Source organism: Saccopteryx leptura, chromosome 3 (assembly GCF_036850995.1).
Source record: "Saccopteryx leptura isolate mSacLep1 chromosome 3, mSacLep1_pri_phased_curated, whole genome shotgun sequence".
Lineage (NCBI taxonomy): Eukaryota > Metazoa > Chordata > Mammalia > Chiroptera > Emballonuridae > Saccopteryx > Saccopteryx leptura.
Window position 1 is genome coordinate 370,906,439 of NC_089505.1, and position 20,835 is coordinate 370,927,273.

At 64.3% G+C, this 20,835-nt stretch overlaps 1 protein-coding gene across 2 annotated transcripts in view; it reads left to right on the forward strand.

The window, feature by feature from the left end:
* ADGRB1 (adhesion G protein-coupled receptor B1) overlaps positions 1-20,835 on the forward strand; it is a 92,216-nt gene that overhangs the window by 28,502 nt on the left and 42,879 nt on the right. For both annotated transcript variants that reach the window (XM_066379614.1, XM_066379615.1), the window contains exons 4-17: positions 1,145-1,255; positions 1,715-1,879; positions 2,217-2,381; positions 3,093-3,257; positions 3,985-4,149; positions 4,354-4,455; positions 5,122-5,228; positions 5,458-5,652; positions 6,890-6,958; positions 8,357-8,465; positions 10,613-10,756; positions 11,215-11,290; positions 12,491-12,593; positions 13,590-13,633. In XM_066379614.1, the coding sequence (XP_066235711.1) occupies positions 1,145-1,255; positions 1,715-1,879; positions 2,217-2,381; positions 3,093-3,257; positions 3,985-4,149; positions 4,354-4,455; positions 5,122-5,228; positions 5,458-5,652; positions 6,890-6,958; positions 8,357-8,465; positions 10,613-10,756; positions 11,215-11,290; positions 12,491-12,593; positions 13,590-13,633 (1,720 nt within the window). The remainder of the gene's footprint in view (positions 1-1,144; positions 1,256-1,714; positions 1,880-2,216; positions 2,382-3,092; positions 3,258-3,984; positions 4,150-4,353; positions 4,456-5,121; positions 5,229-5,457; positions 5,653-6,889; positions 6,959-8,356; positions 8,466-10,612; positions 10,757-11,214; positions 11,291-12,490; positions 12,594-13,589; positions 13,634-20,835) is intronic.

Sequence of the window (20,835 nt, forward strand, 5' to 3'; positions counted from 1 at the left end):
GTGTGTCCAGAGGGGCGGGCCAGGGCTGGCCGGGGGAGCAGTGTCCAGAGGGGCGGGCCAGGGCTGGCCGGGGGAGCAGTGTCCGGAGGGGCGGGCCAGGGCTGGCCGGGGGAGCGAGGGGTCTGGGGGGCGGGCCAGGGCTGGCCGGGGGAGCAGTGTCCGGAGGGGCGGGCCAGGGCTGGCCGGGGGAGCGAGGGGTTTGGGGCGCGGCCGAAGTGAGGAAGGGGCCCCGGTGGGGCGGGGTGAAGGAAGGTTGCCTGAGGTTGGGCTTGATGGAGGCAGGAATCCCAGACTAGCCAAGTCAGGTGAGGAAGAGGCCACAGCAGGGCCAGGCCAGATGGAGGTGGAGAGGAGGAGGGGCCCTGAGACTGCCAGGCAGTGAGGGGCGGGGCCTGGCCTGAGGGGCGGGGCCTGGCCTGAGGGGCGGAGCCTGGCCTGGGCGGGGCCTGGTGTGGGGGCGGGGCCTGGCTCATGCCTGATCCTGTGTAGCCCGGGACCAGTAGAGGAAAGGCTCAGGAGTAGGGAGAGGTAGATGGGATTGGGTGGGGCTTTCTTCTCATTTGTGAATTGGAAATTTGGGGGTACTGCCTCCCTCTGTCCCCCCCCCCAGTCCTGGTCAGGACTGCCTGCCCCAGCCCCATCCCGCCTCCAGAACATATGTCTGTAATAAGACTCTAATGAACTCATGCATATTTTAGCTGGTCCCATAAAGTTAAATCAAGTTATAATGAGACTGTCATTCTCTCTGGGTTGGTTTTTCCTTGATGAACTTTTCTGGGAAGAGGAGCTCATCTCAGAAGACTGGGGAGGGCCCTAGGGTGTGCGTGTTGGGGGGGGTTCCAGGCCACTAGAAGCAGGGGTGCTGGCGGGATGCTGAACAGGAGAGGGCAGAAACCACTCAAACCCGCTGCCCTTAAGGCCCCGGAGGAAGGCAGAGAGGAGCAAAGAGCGGACGGACCAGAGAGGGGTTGGCGCCAGTCCTCGGTGCCCTGCTCCAGGTTTCCCAACTCTCGGGGGGGGGGGGGGGAGCAGCTCTGGTACCGCCAAGCCCGACCCCACTCTGGCTGGGGCCTGAGCGACCCAGGGTGAGGAGCAAGGCTCCTGAGTGCCACGGCCTGGACACTGACCTGAGCCTGTCCCGCAGTGGCCGGGCGCACCAACTCCCGCAGCCAGTCGCTGCGGTCCACGGACGCCCGGCGGCGCGAGGAGCTGGGGGAGGAGCTGCAGCAGTTCGGGTTCCCGTCGGCGCACGCAGGTGAGCTGCAGGAGTGGGCGGGGCAGACGCGAGGATGAAAACGCTGTCAGGCGGAGGAGGTTGGTTCCATGGGACGAGGCCTCTGTACAAATATTTTAAATTATTAACTGCTGCTAATTGTAAGAAATCACTTTAATTTTTCACCATAACTAGGCTTTGCTCTTATGTGCCAGCCTGTCCTCACCAGGCCAGCTGGCTTTCGGGGCGCTAGTGCAGTGTGAGGGGGCCCGTCGGGGCCAGGCCCCAGGGACCCAGACAGCACAAACCCAGCCCACAGACCTGCAAAGGAACCGCACGTCCTGAGATCGGCCCGCTTCAAACTTCCTGGGCCCAAAGGCCTCACGGCCACCACCTGCTGCTCGGCACAACGTCCTCCTGGGCGGTCCTCGTGAGGGTCTGCCCGCAGTCCTGGCACAGAGGCAGCGGCAGGCCTGTGATGCTGCGGATCTGGGCCCGCAGGTGACCCCGCGGCCGAGGAGTGGTCCCCGTGGAGCGTGTGCTCCAGCACGTGCGGCGAGGGCTGGCAGACCCGCACGCGCTTCTGCGTGTCGTCGTCCTATAGCACGCAGTGCAGCGGGCCCCTGCGGGAGCAGCGGCTGTGCAACAACTCGGCGGTGTGTCCAGGTGGGCGGGCGCGGCGGCGGAAGGGAGCGTGCAGGAGTAGCGTCCAGCTCCAGCATCTGGGCGAGGGAGCAAGGGAGGAGCATCCGAGGCTCAGGGCAGTAGGGGCGGGGCACTTGGGTGGGGCGGGGCATCCGAGGCGGTGGGGAGGGGCAGTGGCGGTGAGGTGGAGCATGGGGACCGGGCATCAGGGTCCAGGCTTCGAACACAGGGATTGGGGCAGGGGAAGAGAGGTGGTAATCACGGTTCAGGGATTGACAACTGGGGACCAGGGGTAGGACCAGCAGTGCCCAGTGGTCACAGAGCTCAGCAGCACCGTCCGGCCCCGCCCTCTCTGCAGTGCATGGCGCCTGGGACGAGTGGTCACCCTGGAGCCTGTGCTCCAGCACCTGTGGCCGTGGCTTCCGGGACCGCACACGCACCTGCAGGCCTCCCCAGTTTGGAGGCAACCCCTGTGAGGGCCCCGAGAAGCAAACAAAGTTCTGCAACATTGCCTTGTGCCCTGGTAGGTGAGAGGGAGGGACTCAGGGAGGGAGGGGAGGGCCCAGTGGGTCACTGGCCAGCCCCAGGACCCCAGCTTTGCCCACCCAGATGCACCTGCTACAGTGCTCAGAGGCTGGACCCCTCAGGCTGTGATCAGACTGGAGATTGGAGACCCTGGGGCATGCTCACCATGTACGCTGGGGCAGTGGTCGGCAAACTCATTAGTCAATAGCCAAATATCAACAGTACAACGACTGAAATTTCTTTTGAGAGCCAAATTGTTTAAACTTAAACTATATAGGTACGTACATTGTTATTAACTTAATTAGGGTACTTCTAAGCTGGCCTTTGAGCCACACTCAAGGGGCCAAAGAGCCGCCTGTGGCTTGCGAGCCACAGTTTGCCGACCACTGTCCTCGGGCATTCTTACCCTTGGGGTAGTGGCCCTCCAGGGTGTCCATGCCCGTGTCCCAGGCTGCATGGTGGGGTGTGGGTCCTGGGTGTTGACACTTGTGACCCAGACTCAGTGTTGGGGTCGTGGCCCCCCAGGGGTGTCCACGCCCATGTCCCAGGCTGCATGGTGGGGTGTGGGTCCTGGGTGTTGACACTTGTGACCCAGACTCAGTGTTGGGGTCGTGGGCCCCCAGGGGTGTCCACGCCCATGTCCCAGGCTGGGTGTGAGGCCCTGGGTGTTCACACGGCTCCCGTCCTCTTCCTCCCCTGGGCCGGGCAGTGGATGGAAACTGGAACGAGTGGTCGAGCTGGAGCACGTGCTCCGCCAGCTGCTCCCAGGGCCGGCAGCAGCGCACACGGGAGTGCAACGGGCCTTCGTACGGGGGCGCCGAGTGCCAGGGCCACTGGGTGGAGACCAGAGACTGCTTCCTGCAGCAGTGCCCAGGTCAGGGCCGCGCCTGGGCCTGTGGGTGGGGGCAGGGCGGGTGTGGTCTGTGGGTGGGGGCAGGGCGGGTGGGAGCCGTGGAGGGGGGACGTCTGTGGGTGGGGGCAGGGCGGGTGTGGTCTGTGGGTGGGGGCAGGGTGGGTGTGGTCTGTGGGTGGGGGCAGGGCGGGTGGGAGCCGTGGAGGGGGGACGTCTGTGGGTGGGGGCAGGGCGGGTGTGGTCTGTGGGTGGGGGCAGGGTGGGTGTGGTCTGTGGGTGGGGGCAGGGCAGGTGTGGTCTGTGGGTGGGGGCAGGGCGGGTGGGAGCCGTGGAGGGGGGACGTCTGTGGGTGGGGGCAGGGCGGGTGTGGTCTGTGGGTGGGGGCAGGGCGGGTGGGAGCCGTGGAGGGGGGACGAGGCCTGTGGGGCTGACCTGTGGGTCCTGGCATGTGGCCATGGGGAGGTAGCAGGACAGTGGGAGGTGAGGGCGGTCGAGGAGGACCAGTGAACGCAAGGAACTTGTTTTTCTTGTGTCAAGTTGAGCTCTGGTTTCTCCTCCCCTGGTCGCAATTTCTTTTCTCCTCGTGGCTTCCTGCTCCTACTCTCCTGGGTCCCCACGGCTTTGTGTGTCTGGTCCTTCCTGTGTCCCTGTTCCTGTGTTGTCTGGCCCTTCCTGTTCTCCTGCCCCCACGGCCCTGTGTCTCTGACCGCCGTGACCCCTGGACCTGCACACCTGGCGTGCCCCGCAGTGGATGGGAAGTGGCTGACCTGGGCACCGTGGGGCGGCTGCAGTGTCACGTGCGGGGGTGGCACACAGCGGCGGGAGCGTGTCTGCTCAGGGCCCTTCTTCGGGGGAGCAGCCTGCCAGGGCCCACAGGACGAGTACCGGCAATGCAGTGCCCAGCGCTGTCCTGGTGAGTGTCCCCTTGCCGCCCTCACAGCCAGCCTGCCGGGGGGCGTCCTGAGGGACTGGGTGGGCTTGCGGCGGAGCTGGCTAGGAACGGACACCCCCTGGTGACGATGGTTTCGTCGAAGGGTCTGTTCCTCTGACCGTGCCACCAGCACTCAGCACCCCTTCCCAAACCCGCCCCCCACTCCCTGTCTCTGGCCCCGCACAGAACCCCATGAGATCTGTGACGAGGACAACTTCGGCACTGTGATCTGGAAGGAGACCCCGGCGGGAGAGGTGGCCGCAGTTCGGTGTCCCCGGAACGCCACGGGTGAGGGCCGCAGGCTGCTGGGGTGACAGGCTCCTGCCTTGTCCTCAGAGCCGTGTGTGTGGCAGTGAGGTGGCCCTGTAGGCCTCCCGAGGGCTCTCGGAGCAGGACGCGTGTTCCTTTCCGCCCTGTGGCTCCTGCTGGGTGACAGGGTGTGGCAGTTCCCTAGGGTCATCGCCACTGTGTGTGGTCAGCGGTGCCTGCTGCCCTGGCCTTTCCTGGCCATAGGCTCTGGATTACAGGGGCACTGCCTCTTTAAGACTCTTGCTACCCCAGGGGCTTCCCCGAGCCTACCCCACGTGTGGAGCTGGGCGGTGGGCCCAGGCTGTGGGCCCTCTCTGGCTTCTGGATTGGGAGGGACTACAGGAGAGGCCCCAGGATGAACTTGAAGTCCCCAACTCGGCTGAGGGCTCTGCCCCATGCAGGTGGGGCCCCTAAAGGTTTGGCTCCTGCCGGGTTCCTGCAGCAGCCGCTCAGGAAATCTGTGAGTAAAGAAAGTGAGGTGGCCTGGTCCCCATGCAGGCTCTGTCCTTGGAGAGGCTCTGCTTCTGGGGCAGAGGGTCCCATCCAGAGGGGCCCGGGCCTGGGAGCTGTGGGCGGGATTCCTGCGCCGGAGGTGGGCGTCCAGCTGAGACGTGGGAGGCAGAGCTGACCCCCCCGCCTCCCCAGGCCTCATTCTGCGACGCTGTGAGCTGGACGAGGAAGGCATTGCCTACTGGGAGCCCCCCACCTACATCCGCTGTGTCTCCATCGACTACCGGAACATCCAGATGATGGTGAGGGCCCGCTGGGGTCTCCTGCTTTACCTGTCGGTCCAGGGCGGTCCTCGGCCTGCGTCCTCAGACATAACTCTGTGTCCCCAGGGGCACAGCCTATGGACACAAGTCAGCGGTGGCCACTGGCCAGGGGCTACAGAAGGTCTTCTAAGCATGGGAGGTCCTTGGTACCGGCCTTGACATGTCCTGCGGGATCATGGAACCCAGTTCTCTCTCTCCGTCTCTCCAGACCCGGGAGCACTTGGCAAAGGCGCAGCGAGGGCTGCCTGGGGAGGGGGTATCCGAGGTCATCCAGACGCTGGTGGAGATCTCTCAGGACGGCACCAGCTACAGTGGGGACCTGCTCTCCACCATTGACGTCCTGAGGAACATGACCGAGATATTCCGGAGGGCATACTACAGCCCGACGCCCGGGGATGTGCAGGTGGGCTCCCAGGACTGCCACGGGAGGGGCGTCTAGAAGAGTGGAGGGGGCCCTGGACCTCCCACCCATACACTGAGCCCACGCTTGGCCACAGGCTGGGCCCCATGTCCGACCTCAGATTAAGCTACATTCCTGCTGACACACTGAGCACCCGCCCTGGTCACAGCTGAGCACTAACCCTGGTCACCTGGGCTGGGCCCTGATGCCACTCACGGGCTGAACCGTGACCCTGCTCACACTCTCAGTCCTGACCTTGGTCACACTCTCAGCCCTGCCCCTGGTCACACTCTCAGCCCTGCCCCTGGTCACACTCTCAGCCCTGACCCTGGTCACACTCTCAGCCCTGACCCTGGTCACACTCTCAGTCCTGCCCCTGGTCACACTCTCAGCCCTGCCCCTGGTCACACTCTCAGCCCTGACCTTGGTCACACTCTCAGCCCTGACCCTGGTCACACTCTCAGCCCTGCCCCTGGTCACACTCTCAGCCCTGCCCCTGGTCACACTCTCAGCCCTGACCTTGGTCACACTCTCAGCCCTGACCCTGGTCACACTCTCAGCCCTGACCCTGGTCACACTCTCAGCCCTGACCCTGACCACACTCTCAGCCCTGACGCTGGTCACACTCTCAGCCCTGACCCTGACCACACTCTCAGTCCTGACCCTGACCACACTCTCAGCCCTGCCCCTGGTCACACTCTGAACCTTGACCCTGGTCACACTCTCAGCCCTGACCTTGGTCACACTCTCAGCCCTGACCCTGGTCACACTCTCAGCCCTGCCCCTGGTCACACTCTGAACCTTGACCTTGGTCACACTCTCAGCCCTGACCTTGGTCACACAATCAGCCCTGACCCTGGTCACACTCTCCGCCCTGACCCTGGTCACACTCTCCGCCCTGCCCCTGGTCACACTCTGAACCTTGACCCTGGTCACACTCTCAGCCCTGACCTTGGTCACACTCTCAGCCCTGACCCTGGTCACACTCTCCGCCCTGACCCTGGTCACACTCTCCGCCCTGCCCCTGGTCACACTCTCAGCCCTGCCCCTGGTCACACTCTCAGCCCTGACCCTGGTCACACTCTCAGCCCTGACCTTGGTCACACTCTCAGCCCTGCCCCTGCTCACACTCTCAGCCCTGACCTTGGTCACACTCTGAACCTTGACCCTGATCACAGGCTCAGCCTTGCTCCTGGTGCCTCCTTCTCTGCTCACGGGCCCTTCTTCCTATTCCTTCCAGAACTTTGTCCAGATCATCAGCAACCTGCTGTCAGAGGACAACCGGGACAAGTGGGAGGAGGCCCAGCTGGTGAGGACACTGGCCAGAGCAGCAGGAGGGGCCGGGTCTCTCTGGTGCCTCCCTAAGCCCAAGGCTAGCCCAGCGTGGGGCCCCGGGTTCGAATCTTAGCTCGGCCCCTATCCGTCACGTGACGTTGACGAAGTCACTTAACGTTCTGAACCTCGGAATCCCCACCCGTCAGAGAACAGCCCCTCACCTTGTGGGGCTCGTGAAGGGGTGAGGGGCAATGTGTTGGCCGCCTGGTGCTTGTTGGGGTGACCACATGGTGGTTATTTTTCATCTGGAAAGAGCGGTCAACCTTCCTTCCTCTCAGACTGACCTGTCCCCAGGGCAGTTCCCAGAGTGCAGACTGCAAGATCCCAGAGATCCTGCTGTCCCCTCCCCCCAGCCTGGACCCCTGGCCACAGGGCCCCAGAGATCCTGCTGTCCCCCCCCCAGCCTGGACCCCTGGCCACAGGGCCCCAGAGATCCTGCTGTCCCCACCCCAGCCTGGACCCCTGGCCACAGGGCCCCAGAGATCCTGCTGTCCCCCCGCCAGCCTGGACCCCTGGTCACAGGGCCCCAGAGATCCTGCTGTCCTCCCCCCAGCCTGGACCCCTGGCCACAGGGCCCCAGAGATCCTGCTGTCCCCCCCAGCCTGGACCCCTGGCCACAGGGCCCCAGAGATCCTGCTGTCCCCGCCCCCAGCCTGGACCCCTGGCCACAGGGCCCCAGAGATCCTGCTGTCCCCTCCCCCCCAGCCGGGACCCCTGGCCACAGGGCCCCAGAGATCCTGCTGTCCGCCCCCCAGCCTGGACCCCTGGCCACAGGGCCCCAGAGATCCTGCTGTCCCCACCCCCCCAGCCTGGACCCCTGGCCACAGGGCCCCAGAGATCCTGCTGTCCCCCCCCCAGCCTGGACCCCTGGCCACAGGGCCCCAGAGATCCTGCTGTCCCCTCCCCCCAGCCTGGACCCCTGGCCACAGGGCCCCAGAGATCCTGCTGTCCCCACCCCAGCCTGGACCCCTGGCCACAGGGCCCCAGAGATCCTGCTGTCCCCTCCCCCCAGCCTGGACCCCTGGCCACAGGGCCCCAGAGACCCTGCTGTCCCCCCCCCAGCCTGGACCCCTGGCCACAGGGCCCGAGCACAGCAGCCCTTCTGGGCTCGGTGTTCTTGTCTGTAAATGGCGATGGGTACTCAGAGGTCCTGACGCTGCTCCCCCAGTCGGCTCTGGAAGCTGTGGTGCTGGGAGGGGCTGAGCAACAGGACCCAGAAGCAGGGGCAGGTGGGAGGAGGTGGAGAAACAAGGTTTGTCTCTGGCTTGGGTGCTGGGCCTCCGAGGACCCCCTCGCTGAGCTTCGGGGGCGGGGGTTTGGGCGGGGCTGCTCCCCACCGTCTCTGAGGCTGCCGGGCCCCCACCCCCACCAGATGGGCCCCAACGCCAAGGAGCTGTTCAGGCTGGTGGAGGACTTTGTGGACGTCATTGGCTTCCGCATGAAGGACTTGAGGGACGCATACCAGGTGACAGACAACCTGGGTAAGCCCACTGCATGCTACGCTGAAACTCCCCCCACTGGGCGGACCTTCCTGCCTCAGTTTCCTCACTGTGTACACAGGCCAGCGCCTGAGATCAGTTCTGTGTGTTCAGGTGCACAGACCTGGCACGACCCTGAGAGGGGTCAGCATGGGGCGTCACAGACCCAAACATGGTCTAAGAGAGCTCGAATCCGGGGACATACCAGGAGCCCAGTCCACCGCCCCCCCGCCCCCAACCACGGGTCACCCCCATGCCCTCTGTCTTCTGGGAGGGCCTGGGGGTTTTAAGGCAGGACTGTGTACCCGCTCCTTCTCTGCCCTCTACTCCCAGAGCATCTGGTCAGAGGGGCCTGGTCTCCACCCCGCCCCCTGGCAGTGACCAAGTCTGTACCATGGCATGGTGACAGTGCTCAGCTCCTGGGGAGGAGAGAGCGCTATGTGGGCCCAGGACCTGGGAGGCTGTTACCATGAAGCTCTGTCACCAGTGTGCCCCTAAGGAGCTCTCCTGGGCCACACTTATCAGCTCCTCCCTGTCTTGGGGCACCTGCCCTGACTCTCTGCACACCCCTCCTTTTCCCCACACACCCCCTCTTCCTGGGCACTTACTCTAGAAATCAACCAGCCTGGCCTGTGTTTACTCAAAGTCACCTCCTTGGGGAGGACTCTGGACCGCCCTGTCCAGAAGTGTGGCCCTCCCTCGGCCTCCCACACACCTACCTGGGACTGTCACTCCCTGTCTGTCCCCCCCCCACCAATTGCCAAGGCCAGGAGGGGTTCCATTTGGCCCCTGATGAGCCCTCAGCACGAGGACATCCTGGCGAACGGAAGGTGCTCCGTGATTGTGTAGAGCGACCGACTGGTCTGGTCATTGTTTTTATTGGTGGGGCACTCGCCACACAGAGAGGAGGGTCCCGTCCCTGCCCCCAGGGCCTTTCATAGGGAAGACGCCATGGTCCTCAGAGCTGCCCATAGGTGCAGGGAAGGGAAGCCAGGCATGGAGGGTGAGGCTGGGGCCCAGGGCACTGCATGAAACAAGGCACGGAGGTGGCCGTGGCTGGTATGTGGGCTTCTGTCAGGGACAGGTCCCAGAGAGGGGCAAAGGCCCAGTGCCGATCCCGTGCAGGGCTGGGTGGAGGGAGCCCAGTGTCTGCCCAGGTTGGGGGGCCAGGAATGAAGGGGCCACCCCACCCGCAGTCCTGTCCTCCCAAGCCTGTGTCTGCCACTCACCCATGGAACATGGGTCTCACTTAGACCAGACAGAGTCTGATGGGACTTGGCTCTTTAGGGGTGAGCTTGGCTAGGACGCAGTGGGCCAGGGGTCCGCAGGAGGCCGGCCAGGCCCCAGGGCCTGACTCCCACTGCCGACGCCGCCAACCCTCGCCACTGGTTTCTCTTCCTGCTGCTGTGTCTCCGTCAGCCCAGCCCTCTTCACCTGCCCCCTGCCCCTTCCTCCTGCATCACCCCCTGGGCTCTGTCCCTGCCCCTTCCTCCTGCATCACCCCCTGGGCTCTGTCCCTGCCCCTTCCTCCTGCATCACCCCCTGGGCTCTGTCCCTGCCCCTTCCTCGGAGCCATGGTGGAGGGGGAGCTGGGCTCCAGCATCAGGGGGTACCACAGCGGACCCCACTGGCTCTCAGGAGCTGGGGTCTGTCCCTGCCCCTTCCTCGGAGCCATGGTGGAGGGGGAGCTGGGCTCCAGCGTCAGGGGTACCACAGCGGACCCCACTGGCTCTCAGGAGCTGGGGTCTGTCCCTGCCCCTTCCTCGGAGCCATGGTGGCGGGGGAGCTGGGCTCCAGCATCAGGGGGTACCACAGCGGACCCCACTGGCTCTCAGGACATGGCCAAGCCAGGGAGCCTGTGTAGGGATGGTGCATATGGGGAGGGAAATTGGCCTGGAGCTTGGGGCCAGGGGCTCTGGTGAGAGGCCAGGAGGTACCCAGGCCCTGGGCCTTATAAGGAGGTGGTGCTGGGCAGGAGCTTGGCTGGGTAGCCCCGTGCACCACAGGCCCCCTCTGAGCTGAGAGCAACCCATGTGATTGTCCTGAACCCCAAGGACCACTCCCCACCTCCTCAGGCCCAAGGCTCCTTGTCATGTAACTGCTCTCTCTGTCCTTCTCTGCTGCCTCTTGTCATCGACCCCCTGCCACAGTCCTCAGCATCCATAAGCTCCCAGCCAGCAGAGCCACAGACATCAGCTTTCCCATGAAGGGCTGGCGGGCCACGGGCGACTGGGCCAAGGTTCCGGAGGACAGGGTCACCGTGTCGAAGAGTGTCTTCTCCACAGGCCTGGCCGGTGAGGACCCCAGGACATGGCAGGACCCTCGTGGGAGACTCGGGCCCCGGAGTTGGAGGGTCCAGCCCCTGGGGAAGTCCTTTTAGAGTCTGGCCTGTTGCATCCGGGTCTAGGGTAGCATTGGTATTTCTTCTCAGTGTTCCCGAGGTCTCCCCTTCCCCCAGAAAGCCCTGCGTGCTCTTCCTGTGCTGGGAAGCTTCTAGGCAGTATCTGTGGAACGGGTCAATGAAAGTAGGCACCTCTGGTTCCCAGAAAGAAAACAATGTGCCCTGCCTGTCCCCAGCTCGTGGGGGTCATTAGGGGGACCCAGGTAGTTATCCCAGCTCTTCCACTGCAGGGCTGCGTTCCTGGTCGGGGTAGACATGTGGAGCCTGGGCCCTCCTCGGGGGACACTCACAGGAGCAGGGTCTGGGCGTGGGGACGGCTGGGCGGAGGGTGACTGGCGTGCTGTCTTCCAGAGGCTGATGACTCGTCCGTGTTCGTGGTGGGCACCGTGCTCTACCGGAACCTGGGCAGCTTCCTGGCCCTTCAGAGGTGGGTGCCGGGGGGCCCGTGGGAGAGAGGGGTGCGCAGGCATTCAGGACCTGGGCCTGCAGAGGGGACCTGGCCCTGCAGAGGGGCCGCGGCCCTGCAGAGGGGACCTGGGCCTGCAGAGGGGACCTGGGCCTGCAGAGGGACCTGGCCCTGCAGAGGGGCTGCGGGCCTGCAGAGGGACCTGGCCCTGCAGAGGGGACCTGGGCCTGCAGAGGGGACCTGGCCCTGCAGAGGGGACCTGGCCCTGCAGAGGGGACCTGGGCCTGCAGAGGGGGCTGGGCCTGCAGAGGGGACCTGGGCCTGCAGAGGGGACCTGGCCCTGCAGAGGGGACCTGGGCCTGCAGAGGGGACCTGGGCCTGCAGAGGGGACCTGGGCCTGCAGAGGGGACCTGGCCCTGCAGAGGGGACCTGGCCCTGCAGAGGGACCTGGCCCTGCAGAGGGACCTGGCCCTGCAGAGGGGACCTGGCCCTGCAGAGGGGACCTGGCCCTGCAGAGGGGACCTGGGCCTGCAGAGGGGACCTGGCCCTGCAGAGGGACCTGGCCCTGCAGAGGGGACCTGGCCCTGCAGAGGGGACCTGGCCCTGCAGAGGGGACCTGGCCCTGCAGAGGGACCTGGCCCTGCAGAGGGGACCTGGCCCTGCAGAGGGGACCTGGGCCTGCAGAGGGGCTGCGGCCCTGCAGAGGGGACCTGGGCCTGCAGAGGGGACCTGGGCCTGCAGAGGGGACCTGGGCCTGCAGAGGGGACCTGGCCCTGCAGAGGGGACCTGGGCCTGCAGAGGGGACCTGGCCCTGCAGAGGGGACCTGGGCCTGCAGAGGGGACCTGGGCCTGCAGAGGGGACCTGGCCCTGCAGAGGGGACCTGGGCCTGCAGAGGGGACCTGGGCCTGCAGAGGGGACCTGGCCCTGCAGAGGGGACCTGGGCCTGCAGAGGGACCTGGGCCTGCAGAGGGGACCTGGGCCTGCAGAGGGGACCTGGGCCTGCAGAGGGGACCTGGGCCTGCAGAGGGACCTGGGCCTGCAGAGGGGACCTGGGCCTGCAGAGGGACCTGGGCCTGCAGAGGGGACCTGGGCCTGCAGAGGGGACCTGGGCCTGCAGAGGGGACCTGGCCCTGCAGAGGGGACCTGGGCCTGCAGAGGGGACCTGGGCCTGCAGAGGGGGCTCCCAGACCCCCTGACGCGGCCTGCTGACTCTCCTCCAGAAACACGACCGTCCTGAACTCCAAGGTCATCTCGGTGACAGTGAAGCCCCCCCCTCGCTCCCTGCTTACGCCCTTGGAGATCGAGTTTGCCCACATGTACAACGTGAGTGCCCGCGTTCCCTGCGTGTGCGCGTGGCCCCTCCTGTCCGGCCCCGTATGTGGGGTGGGAGGGAGGCCTCGCCTCAGCCCTGTAAGAGCTGCCTTCATCCCCCAACGAGTGGTGGGGAAACTGAGGCGTGGAGAGCTGCTGTGACCTGCTCAGGGTCGCTCAGAGCCGGGTGATGTGGGAGCCAACATTTAACCCACCTCCGACACCACTGCCTAAGTCCTGTCACTGCCGCCCCGGGTTCTGTCAACCTGGCTGCTCCTTTTGGGGGAGAGACATCCCCTTCTGAGAAGCCAGTTTGCCCCCGGTCTCAGGCCCCTTGATGCCCTGTTCCTTGGGGTTCTCTGTCAGGCCCGGCTGAGAGCCAGGACCCCAAGGGTCACCCAGCCAAGACAGAACAGTGCCAGGCCTTAAACCCCAGGCCAGGGCTGTGGGAAGAACCAGCCTCGCTCTTCCCTGCTGTGTAGCCTTGGACAAGTTGCTTAACCTCTCTGTGCCATGGCTGCCTCCCTTACCAAGTGTGAACTACAGGGCGGGGTGAGGACTAAGTAATCTCCCCCGTGACTGCAGGGAGCCCCCTGCCTTTCCCAGTCCTGTCACCCCGGGACTGGTAAGCGGGACAAGGGTGTTTGCTGGGCCCTCTGGGTGCCTGCCTGACCCTGGCTCCCTTACCTCACAGGGCTCCCTGGGAAGGTCTTCCCATGACCCCCTTTTGCATTAAGCTGACTGACCATCTGAGCTTCCAGAGATGGGTTTTGGCCACTGCTACCCTGTCCAGAGAGGGGACAGGAGCTGCCCAAGGCCACACAGCAGGGGTGGGGTGGAGGGGCCTGAGCAGTCTCTTCCCTGCTCTGGGCCTCAGTTTCCCCTCCTCAGCCCCTGCAGCAGAGCACCTGGGCCACCTGTGGGCGGGGCCCAGCAGCGGTCTTCAGGCAGGGCTTGAGGGGCTGAGGGGGCAGGCAGGTGACCCTGACTCCTCCCCCTTCTCTTCAGGGCACCACCAACCAGACCTGTATCCTGTGGGATGAGACAGATGTGTAAGTTCATCTGGGTTTGTGGCCTCAAGGCTCCCAGGGTGGTCTTCCAGGGAAGCTGACTGGGCAGGGGAGGGCTTCAGTTCCGGCCACCGGCCCCAGTCTGTCTGTGTCCCCTGCGGTCCCTCCCTGCCCAGGTCCGGCTCTGGGGCAGGACAGCGCCCAGCCAGCCCGCCTACCGCCCTTCCTGGGGAAGTCCACAGTCAGGGAAGGAGAGGGCTGTGGCGCTCCAGACCTGGGCAGGTGACAGGAAGTCCACGGTCAGGGAAGGAGAGGGCTGTGGTGCTCCAGACCTGGGCAGGTGACAGGAAGTCCACGGTCAGGGGAGGAGAGGGCTGTGGCGCTCCAGACCTGGGCAGGTGACAGGAAGTCCACGGTCAGGGAAGGAGAGGGCTGTGGTGCTCCAGACCTGGGCAGGTGACAGGAAGTCCACGGTCAGGGAAGGAGAGGGCTGTGGTGCTCCAGACCTGGGCCCTCCCCTGTAGCAGGCCTACCCCTGCCGCTTTGGTTTGCAGGAGCTGCGGGCGCACCCCGCAGACCGGGGCAGCTTGGGTGGGAAGCAGCAACGCACTAGGGGGTTCCCGGGGTCATGGGCCCAGGTCTTCAACTGGCACCTGCCAGTGCCCCCGGGGACCTGGGCTACAGCACAGTGAGAACAAGCTGGGAGGCTGCTCTGTGCCCCGCAGGGACGGGGCTGGACAGGCTGGGCTGCGACCTCCCAGTGCAAGCCGCCCCCAGAGAGGAGAAGGGTCAGAATTTTGGGAGACGGGACAGGAGAGAGCGTGGCAGCTGGACCCTCCTGGGCCGGGCAGGCCTGGTGGGGGCTGGGCTTCCCCAGGGGAAGTGTAGTATGCCTGGGAGGCGTGGTCAACGGGAAGCTGGGTGTCGTGGTCGCTGCTCACCCCACTCAGCCACGGCACCAGCCCCCAGGCTACCCTGTGTGCTGACCCAGGCCGGAGGGGAGGGGCGTGTGCTCACAGCTGGCCCCTGGGCCTGAGGCACACGCGCCCAGTCCCCCCTCGTGCCCGGGGCAGCGCAGCAAGGACTCTGTGTCCTGGGAGGTCAGGGAAGGCTTCCGGTGTGGCTGACATTGAGGAGGACATGTTTGCCTGGCAGAGAAAGGGAGGAAGGGGCTTCAGGCAGAGGCAGAGCCTGGAGCGACCCCGGAGAGCAGGCAGGGTGGGTGCAGAGGGGAGGCTGTGAGGGGCGTGGCGTGCTTTGTGGGGATAGTGTGTCAGGGGCCCTGGAAGTTGTCAGGGGATCTCATCCACCCCCCTGTCCACCCGTCCTTCTGCCGGTGACCACTGCTGCAGGAGGTCCTGGGCCTCGGCCTTCTCTAGCCCCAGTGAGGGCCGTAGAGACAGATTGGTGTGGAAATGTCAGGTCCTGAAACGTGCCACCAGCGGAGCCAGATAAGTCTGGTGGCAGGAAGGCTGAGCTGGCCTTCAGAGCGGGTCCCTGGGAACCTCTCTGAGCTGCTGCTGTTTGAGCAGAGGTCACATGGGCGTCCGGGACAAGCGTTCTGGCAGAAGGAAGAAGCAGTGCAAAGACCCTTGCTGGGCGTGCGTGTGCATGGCCAGCTGACCGCACTGGCCTTTCCTGGCCTGGGTCTGCGGCCAGGGCTGGGCTGGGCTGGGGGAGAGCTGGGGGGACCCCGCAGCCCTGGGGAGCGGCCGCTCTGGTTCCTGTTGACTGCTTTCCTCTGGGTTTTGCAAGCGGCACAAGGTCTCTGTGCAAATTAGAACGTCACAGACACACGGAAGCAGCAAAGGCCAGGAAGACTGTGCTCCCAGTGCCCAGCCCGGCCACGTGGTCATCGGGGGGGCTTCCCGGAGTGTTGCCTTTGCCGAGGGTGCAGGTCCCTCCTATCTGGCGCAAGCCCCTCCCCGCAGCTCAGAACCCCTCCCCAACTCGCCCCTACCGAAGGACCTCCCACTTTCTCCCCCTCCCCCAACTTCATCAGCGTCCCTGCGGGGACGGTCCTGCCGCATTGCCCGTCCCCAGACAGTTCCTAAGCCGTTGGTAGTGAGCTGCTTCCCAGAAAGGTGAGGACCTGCCCTCCAGGGGCAGCGGGCCGTGAGAGGCCTGGCCCGCCCAGCCTGTGTCCAGGAAGGACATTGTTGCTGGGACGCAGGTTTGGCTGGGTGGCCTGGGGCCTCAGCTTCCTGGCCCTGTGGGGAGCCTGCCTGCTTGTGGGCTGGGGCAGAGCGGGGGCCTGGGAGAGTGTGGCAGCCAGGCTCACGGGTTGCTCACCACTGCCCAAGCGTCCACCCGCTATTTCTCTCTCGGGTGTGGCGGGCCCACCTGCCTCGCTCACCTCTGGATGGGGCCCAGGGGCCCAGGGGCCCAAGGACAGCAGGAAGGTGCCAATGGTGTCGTGTTTGAGGTGTGCCCGGCAGCATTTTGCACAGGCTCCCCATCTGGTTCTGCGCTGCGCCCGGTACCTGTGAGGCTCTCAGAGGCCCATGGTCCAGCTTGAAAGCTCAGGAGTGGAGCGGAGGCATCTGAGATGGAGCTGAGGCCGTGGGGAGGGGGAGGCTCCCTGGCTCTCACCCCTGCTCTGTGCTGGCGGCTTCTGCTTCCATGGCTGGGTGGGCTGCTCCTCCCCCATGAATCTCCTCAGGGAACCAAGGGTTTCCCAGGTGATCGGATGTGATCCAGGTGCAGAGCCCCAGGTCTGCTCCCACTGGTGTGCCCAGGGGGCAGGTCTGTGCTGGCGTCGACCTGTATCTTCATGTGCTTGGAAGAAAAGCAGACTCACATGTCTGCAGGATCATGGGGGGGCGGGGGGAGCCGTCAGTAACCGTCAGGTGGAATAGTGACCTCGTAATGCAAGACTGTCATCCGTAATGAACCCTGATCATGGATGGAGCCTTGATCTCAGGCTCACTGACCCTGGGCACACATCAGCCCTGGCTGTGGTCACACATGAACCCGGGATCTCAGACACAGACTGCGTCTGACCCTGGTCACACCCTGAACCCTGACCCTGCATCTCGTCTGGAATGACTTGTGCTTGTTGACACGTAGGCATGTGTCATAAGCCTGTAGGGCTGTCTCCTCTCCCAGCGCCATGAGACAGTTGAGTGTGCGACAGACTCATCTTGGAGAGAATGAGTCAGAGGGTTCCACCCACAGTGCAGACCCCCCACCTGCCTTGCCCCAGTTACACACACACACACACAGACACACAGACACACACACACACAGACACACACACATACACACACACACAGACACACACACACAGACACACACACATACACACACACAGACACACACAGACACACACAGACACAGACACACACACATACACACACACACAGACACACACACAGACACACACACACACAGACACACACAGACATACACACACAGACACACACACACAGACACACAGACACACACACAGACACACAGACACACACATACACATACACACACACAGACACACACATACACACACACATACACACACATACATACACACACACAGACACACACACAGACACACACACACAGACACACACAGACACACACACAGACACACACAGACACACACACAGACACACAGACACACACACACACAGACACACACACAGACACACACACAGACACACAGACACACACACAGACACACACACATATACACACACACATACACACACAGACACACACACAGACACACACACATACACACACACACAGACACACACACATACACACACACAGACACACACACACAGACACACACAGACACACACACATACACACACACATACACACACACATACACACACACAGACACACAGACACACACACACAGACACACACATATACACACACACAGACACACACAGACACACACACATACACACACACATACACACACACATACACACACACACACACACACACTCAGCATCCACACTTGAAGTGTCAGCTCATGCCCTGTGAACACCAGGCCCTGACGGCCCCCTGGAGCCTCCTTGCTCTAAAGCCTGTGTTATGTAACCAAATCCCACCCTCTCAGTCCAAAGACACCAGATCACCCACTCCTCAGCCAGCTGACCGCACGGCTCAGCGCCTCCCGCAGCACCCCCACAGGAGCGTGGCCAGTGGCAGTGAGGGGCGTTAGTGGGGAGCAGGGGAGTCCTTGCAGAGCGGGGGTGGGGGTGGGGGCGGGTGGTGGCGGAAGGGGGGACCGTGGAGGAAGGGAGGTGAGGATGGACGGGGAGTGACCGGGAGAGGAGGTCCCCAGCCCAGCCTCGGGTTAAGGTCTGTGGTTCTGAAGGGACAGCTCCCTGGGTCTTGCCCTTAAGAGGAAGTTGCAAATATCCTATTTTTCAGTCTTCTTTTTAAAAACAACCCAGAATTACATCAAGTATGAAAGTCAGAGCTGCAGGATCTTCCGAGATCTGCTCTTCCTCACTGGAAAGTGGTGCAGCTGAGGCCCCAGCGTGGGGGCGTTAGTGTAGACCAGACACCCTCCACAGGGCTCCTGCTGTGCCGCGTTCCCGGGGACCCTGTGTGGGAGGGTGTAGGGAGTGTTGTGCCAGAGGCCAGCCCCGCCAGGGCGCTGGGACGGGCAGGGTTCCATGCCCACCACGCCGTGTGTTCCTGGGCTCACACACACTCATCCACCACAGAGGCTCTGAGGAGCCCTGCAGCAGGCTCCTGCTCAGCTGGGTTGGGGCTCTCCTGGACCAGGGGGCTCTCAGCACCCTACTCTGACATGGAGACAGGCTGTGTGAGGGGCGGTGCTCCCAGACACTCTGGAGACACTGGAGGCCCAGCCCCTGCCAGGCACCCTCTGATTGGGGCTCTCCTGGACCAGGGGGCTCTCAGCACCTTACTCTGACATGGAGACAGGCTGTGTGAGGGGCGGTGCTCCCAGACACTCTGGAGACACTGGAGGCCCAGCCCTGCCAGGCACCCTCTGATTGGGGCTGTCCTGGACCAAGGGGCTCTCAGCACCCTACTCTGACATGGAGACAGGCTGTGTGAGGGGCGATGCTCCCAGACACTCTGGAGACACTGGAGGCCCAGCCCTGCCAGGCACCCTCTGATTGGGACTGTCCCGGACCAAGGGGCTCTCAGCACCCTACTCTGACATGGAGACAGGCTGTGTGAGGGGTGATGCTCCCAGACACTCTGGAGACACTGGAGGCCCAGCCCCTGCCAGGCACCCTCTGATTGGGGCTGTCCTGGACCAAGGGGCTCTCAGCACCCTACTCTGACATGAAGACAGGCTGTGTGAGGGGCGGTGCTCCCAGACACTCTGGAGACACTGGAGGCCCAGCCCCTGCCAGGCACCCTCTGATTGGGACTGTCCCGGACCAGGGGGCTCTCAGCACCCTACTCTGACATGGAGACAGGCTGTGTGAGGGGCGGTGCTCCCAGACACTCTGGAGACACTGGAGGCCCAGCCCTGCCAGGCACCCTCTGATTGGGGCTGTCCTGGACCAGGGGGCTCTCAGCACCCTACTCTGACATGGAGACAGGCTGTGTGAGGGGCGGTGCTCCCAGACACTCTGGAGACACTGGAGGCCCAGCCCTGCCAGGCACCCTCTGATTGGGGCTGTCCTGGACCAGGGGGCTCTCAGCACCCTACTCTGACATGGAGACAGGCTGTGTGAGGGGCGGTGCTCCCAGACACTCTGGAGACACTGGAGGCCCAGCCCTGCCAGGCACCCTCTGATTGGGGCTGTCCTGGACCAAGGGGCTCTCAGCACCCTACTCTGACATGGAGACAGGCTGTGTGAGGGGCGATGCTCCCAGACACTCTGGAGACACTGGAGGCCCAGCCCTGCCAGGCACCCTCTGATTGGGACTGTCCCGGACCAAGGGGCTCTCAGCACCCTACTCTGACATGGAGACAGGCTGTGTGAGGGGCGATGCTCCCAGACACTCTGGAGACACTGGAGGCCCAGCCCTGCCAGGCACCCTCTGATTGGGACTGTCCCGGACCAAGGGGCTCTCAGCACCCTACTCTGACATGGAGACAGGCTGTGTGAGGGGCGATGCTCCCAGACACTCTGGAGACACTGGAGGCCCAGCCCTGCCAGGCACCCTCTGATTGGGACTGTCCCGGACCAAGGGGCTCTCAGCACCCTACTCTGACATGGAGACAGGCTGTGTGAGGGGTGATGCTCCCAGACACTCTGGAGACACTGGAGGCCCAGCCCCTGCCAGGCACCCTCTGATTGGGGCTGTCCTGGACCAAGGGGCTCTCAGCACCCTACTCTGACATGAAGACAGGCTGTGTGAGGGGCGGTGCTCCCAGACACTCTGGAGACACTGGAGGCCCAGCCCCTGCCAGGCACCCTCTGATTGGGACTGTCCCGGACCAGGGGGCTCTCAGCACCCTACTCTGACATGGAGACAGGCTGTGTGAGGGGCGGTGCTCCCAGACACTCTGGAGACACTGGAGGCCCAGCCCTGCCAGGCACCCTCTGATTGGGGCTGTCCTGGACCAGGGGGCTCTCAGCACCCTACTCTGACATGGAGACAGGCTGTGTGAGGGGCGGTGCTCCCAGACACTCTGGAGACACTGGAGGCCCAGCCCTGCCAGGCACCCTCTGATTGGGGCTGTCCTGGACCAGGGGGCTCTCAGCACCCTACTCTGACATGGAGACAGGCTGTGTGAGGGGCGGTGCTCCCAGACACTCTGGAGACACTGGAGGCCCAGCCCTGCCAGGCACCTTCTGATCCGCCTGCTTCACTCGCACAAGCCTTCCCAGTCTGGCTGAGGAGAGGGAGGCCCCGTGCTCCCTGACAAGCCCAAGGTCGTCCTGCCGGTCTCTCTGGTCTGTGCTCGCTCCCAGCTGTGCAGGCCCCCAGCACTGCCGTGCACAGTGAGCCCGGGCCAAGTGCCGCTGTCCGCTGTCCCGGGGGACGCTCTGGACCCAGGCCCACCCTCCACCCCCGCCCCTGGAGCCCCTACCCAAGGGCACATCCTGATCTCTTTAAGAGCCTTCCCCCCCTCTTTGGTTTCCTTGGAGAGGGCAGTGAGGGGGCCGGCCAAGGCGGGTGAGCGGAAGGGAGACTTGGCAGGGTCCCCAGGTCGCTGTCAGCGGCCGGTTCCCAGCCTGATTTCTCCCACGCCAGCTGGTTCCTGATGGAGGCAGGGGCCCTGAGGGGGATGGGCCCCACACAGAGGCCCCTTCAGGGAGTGTGGGGGAATGTGCTCTGCTTTCCCCACC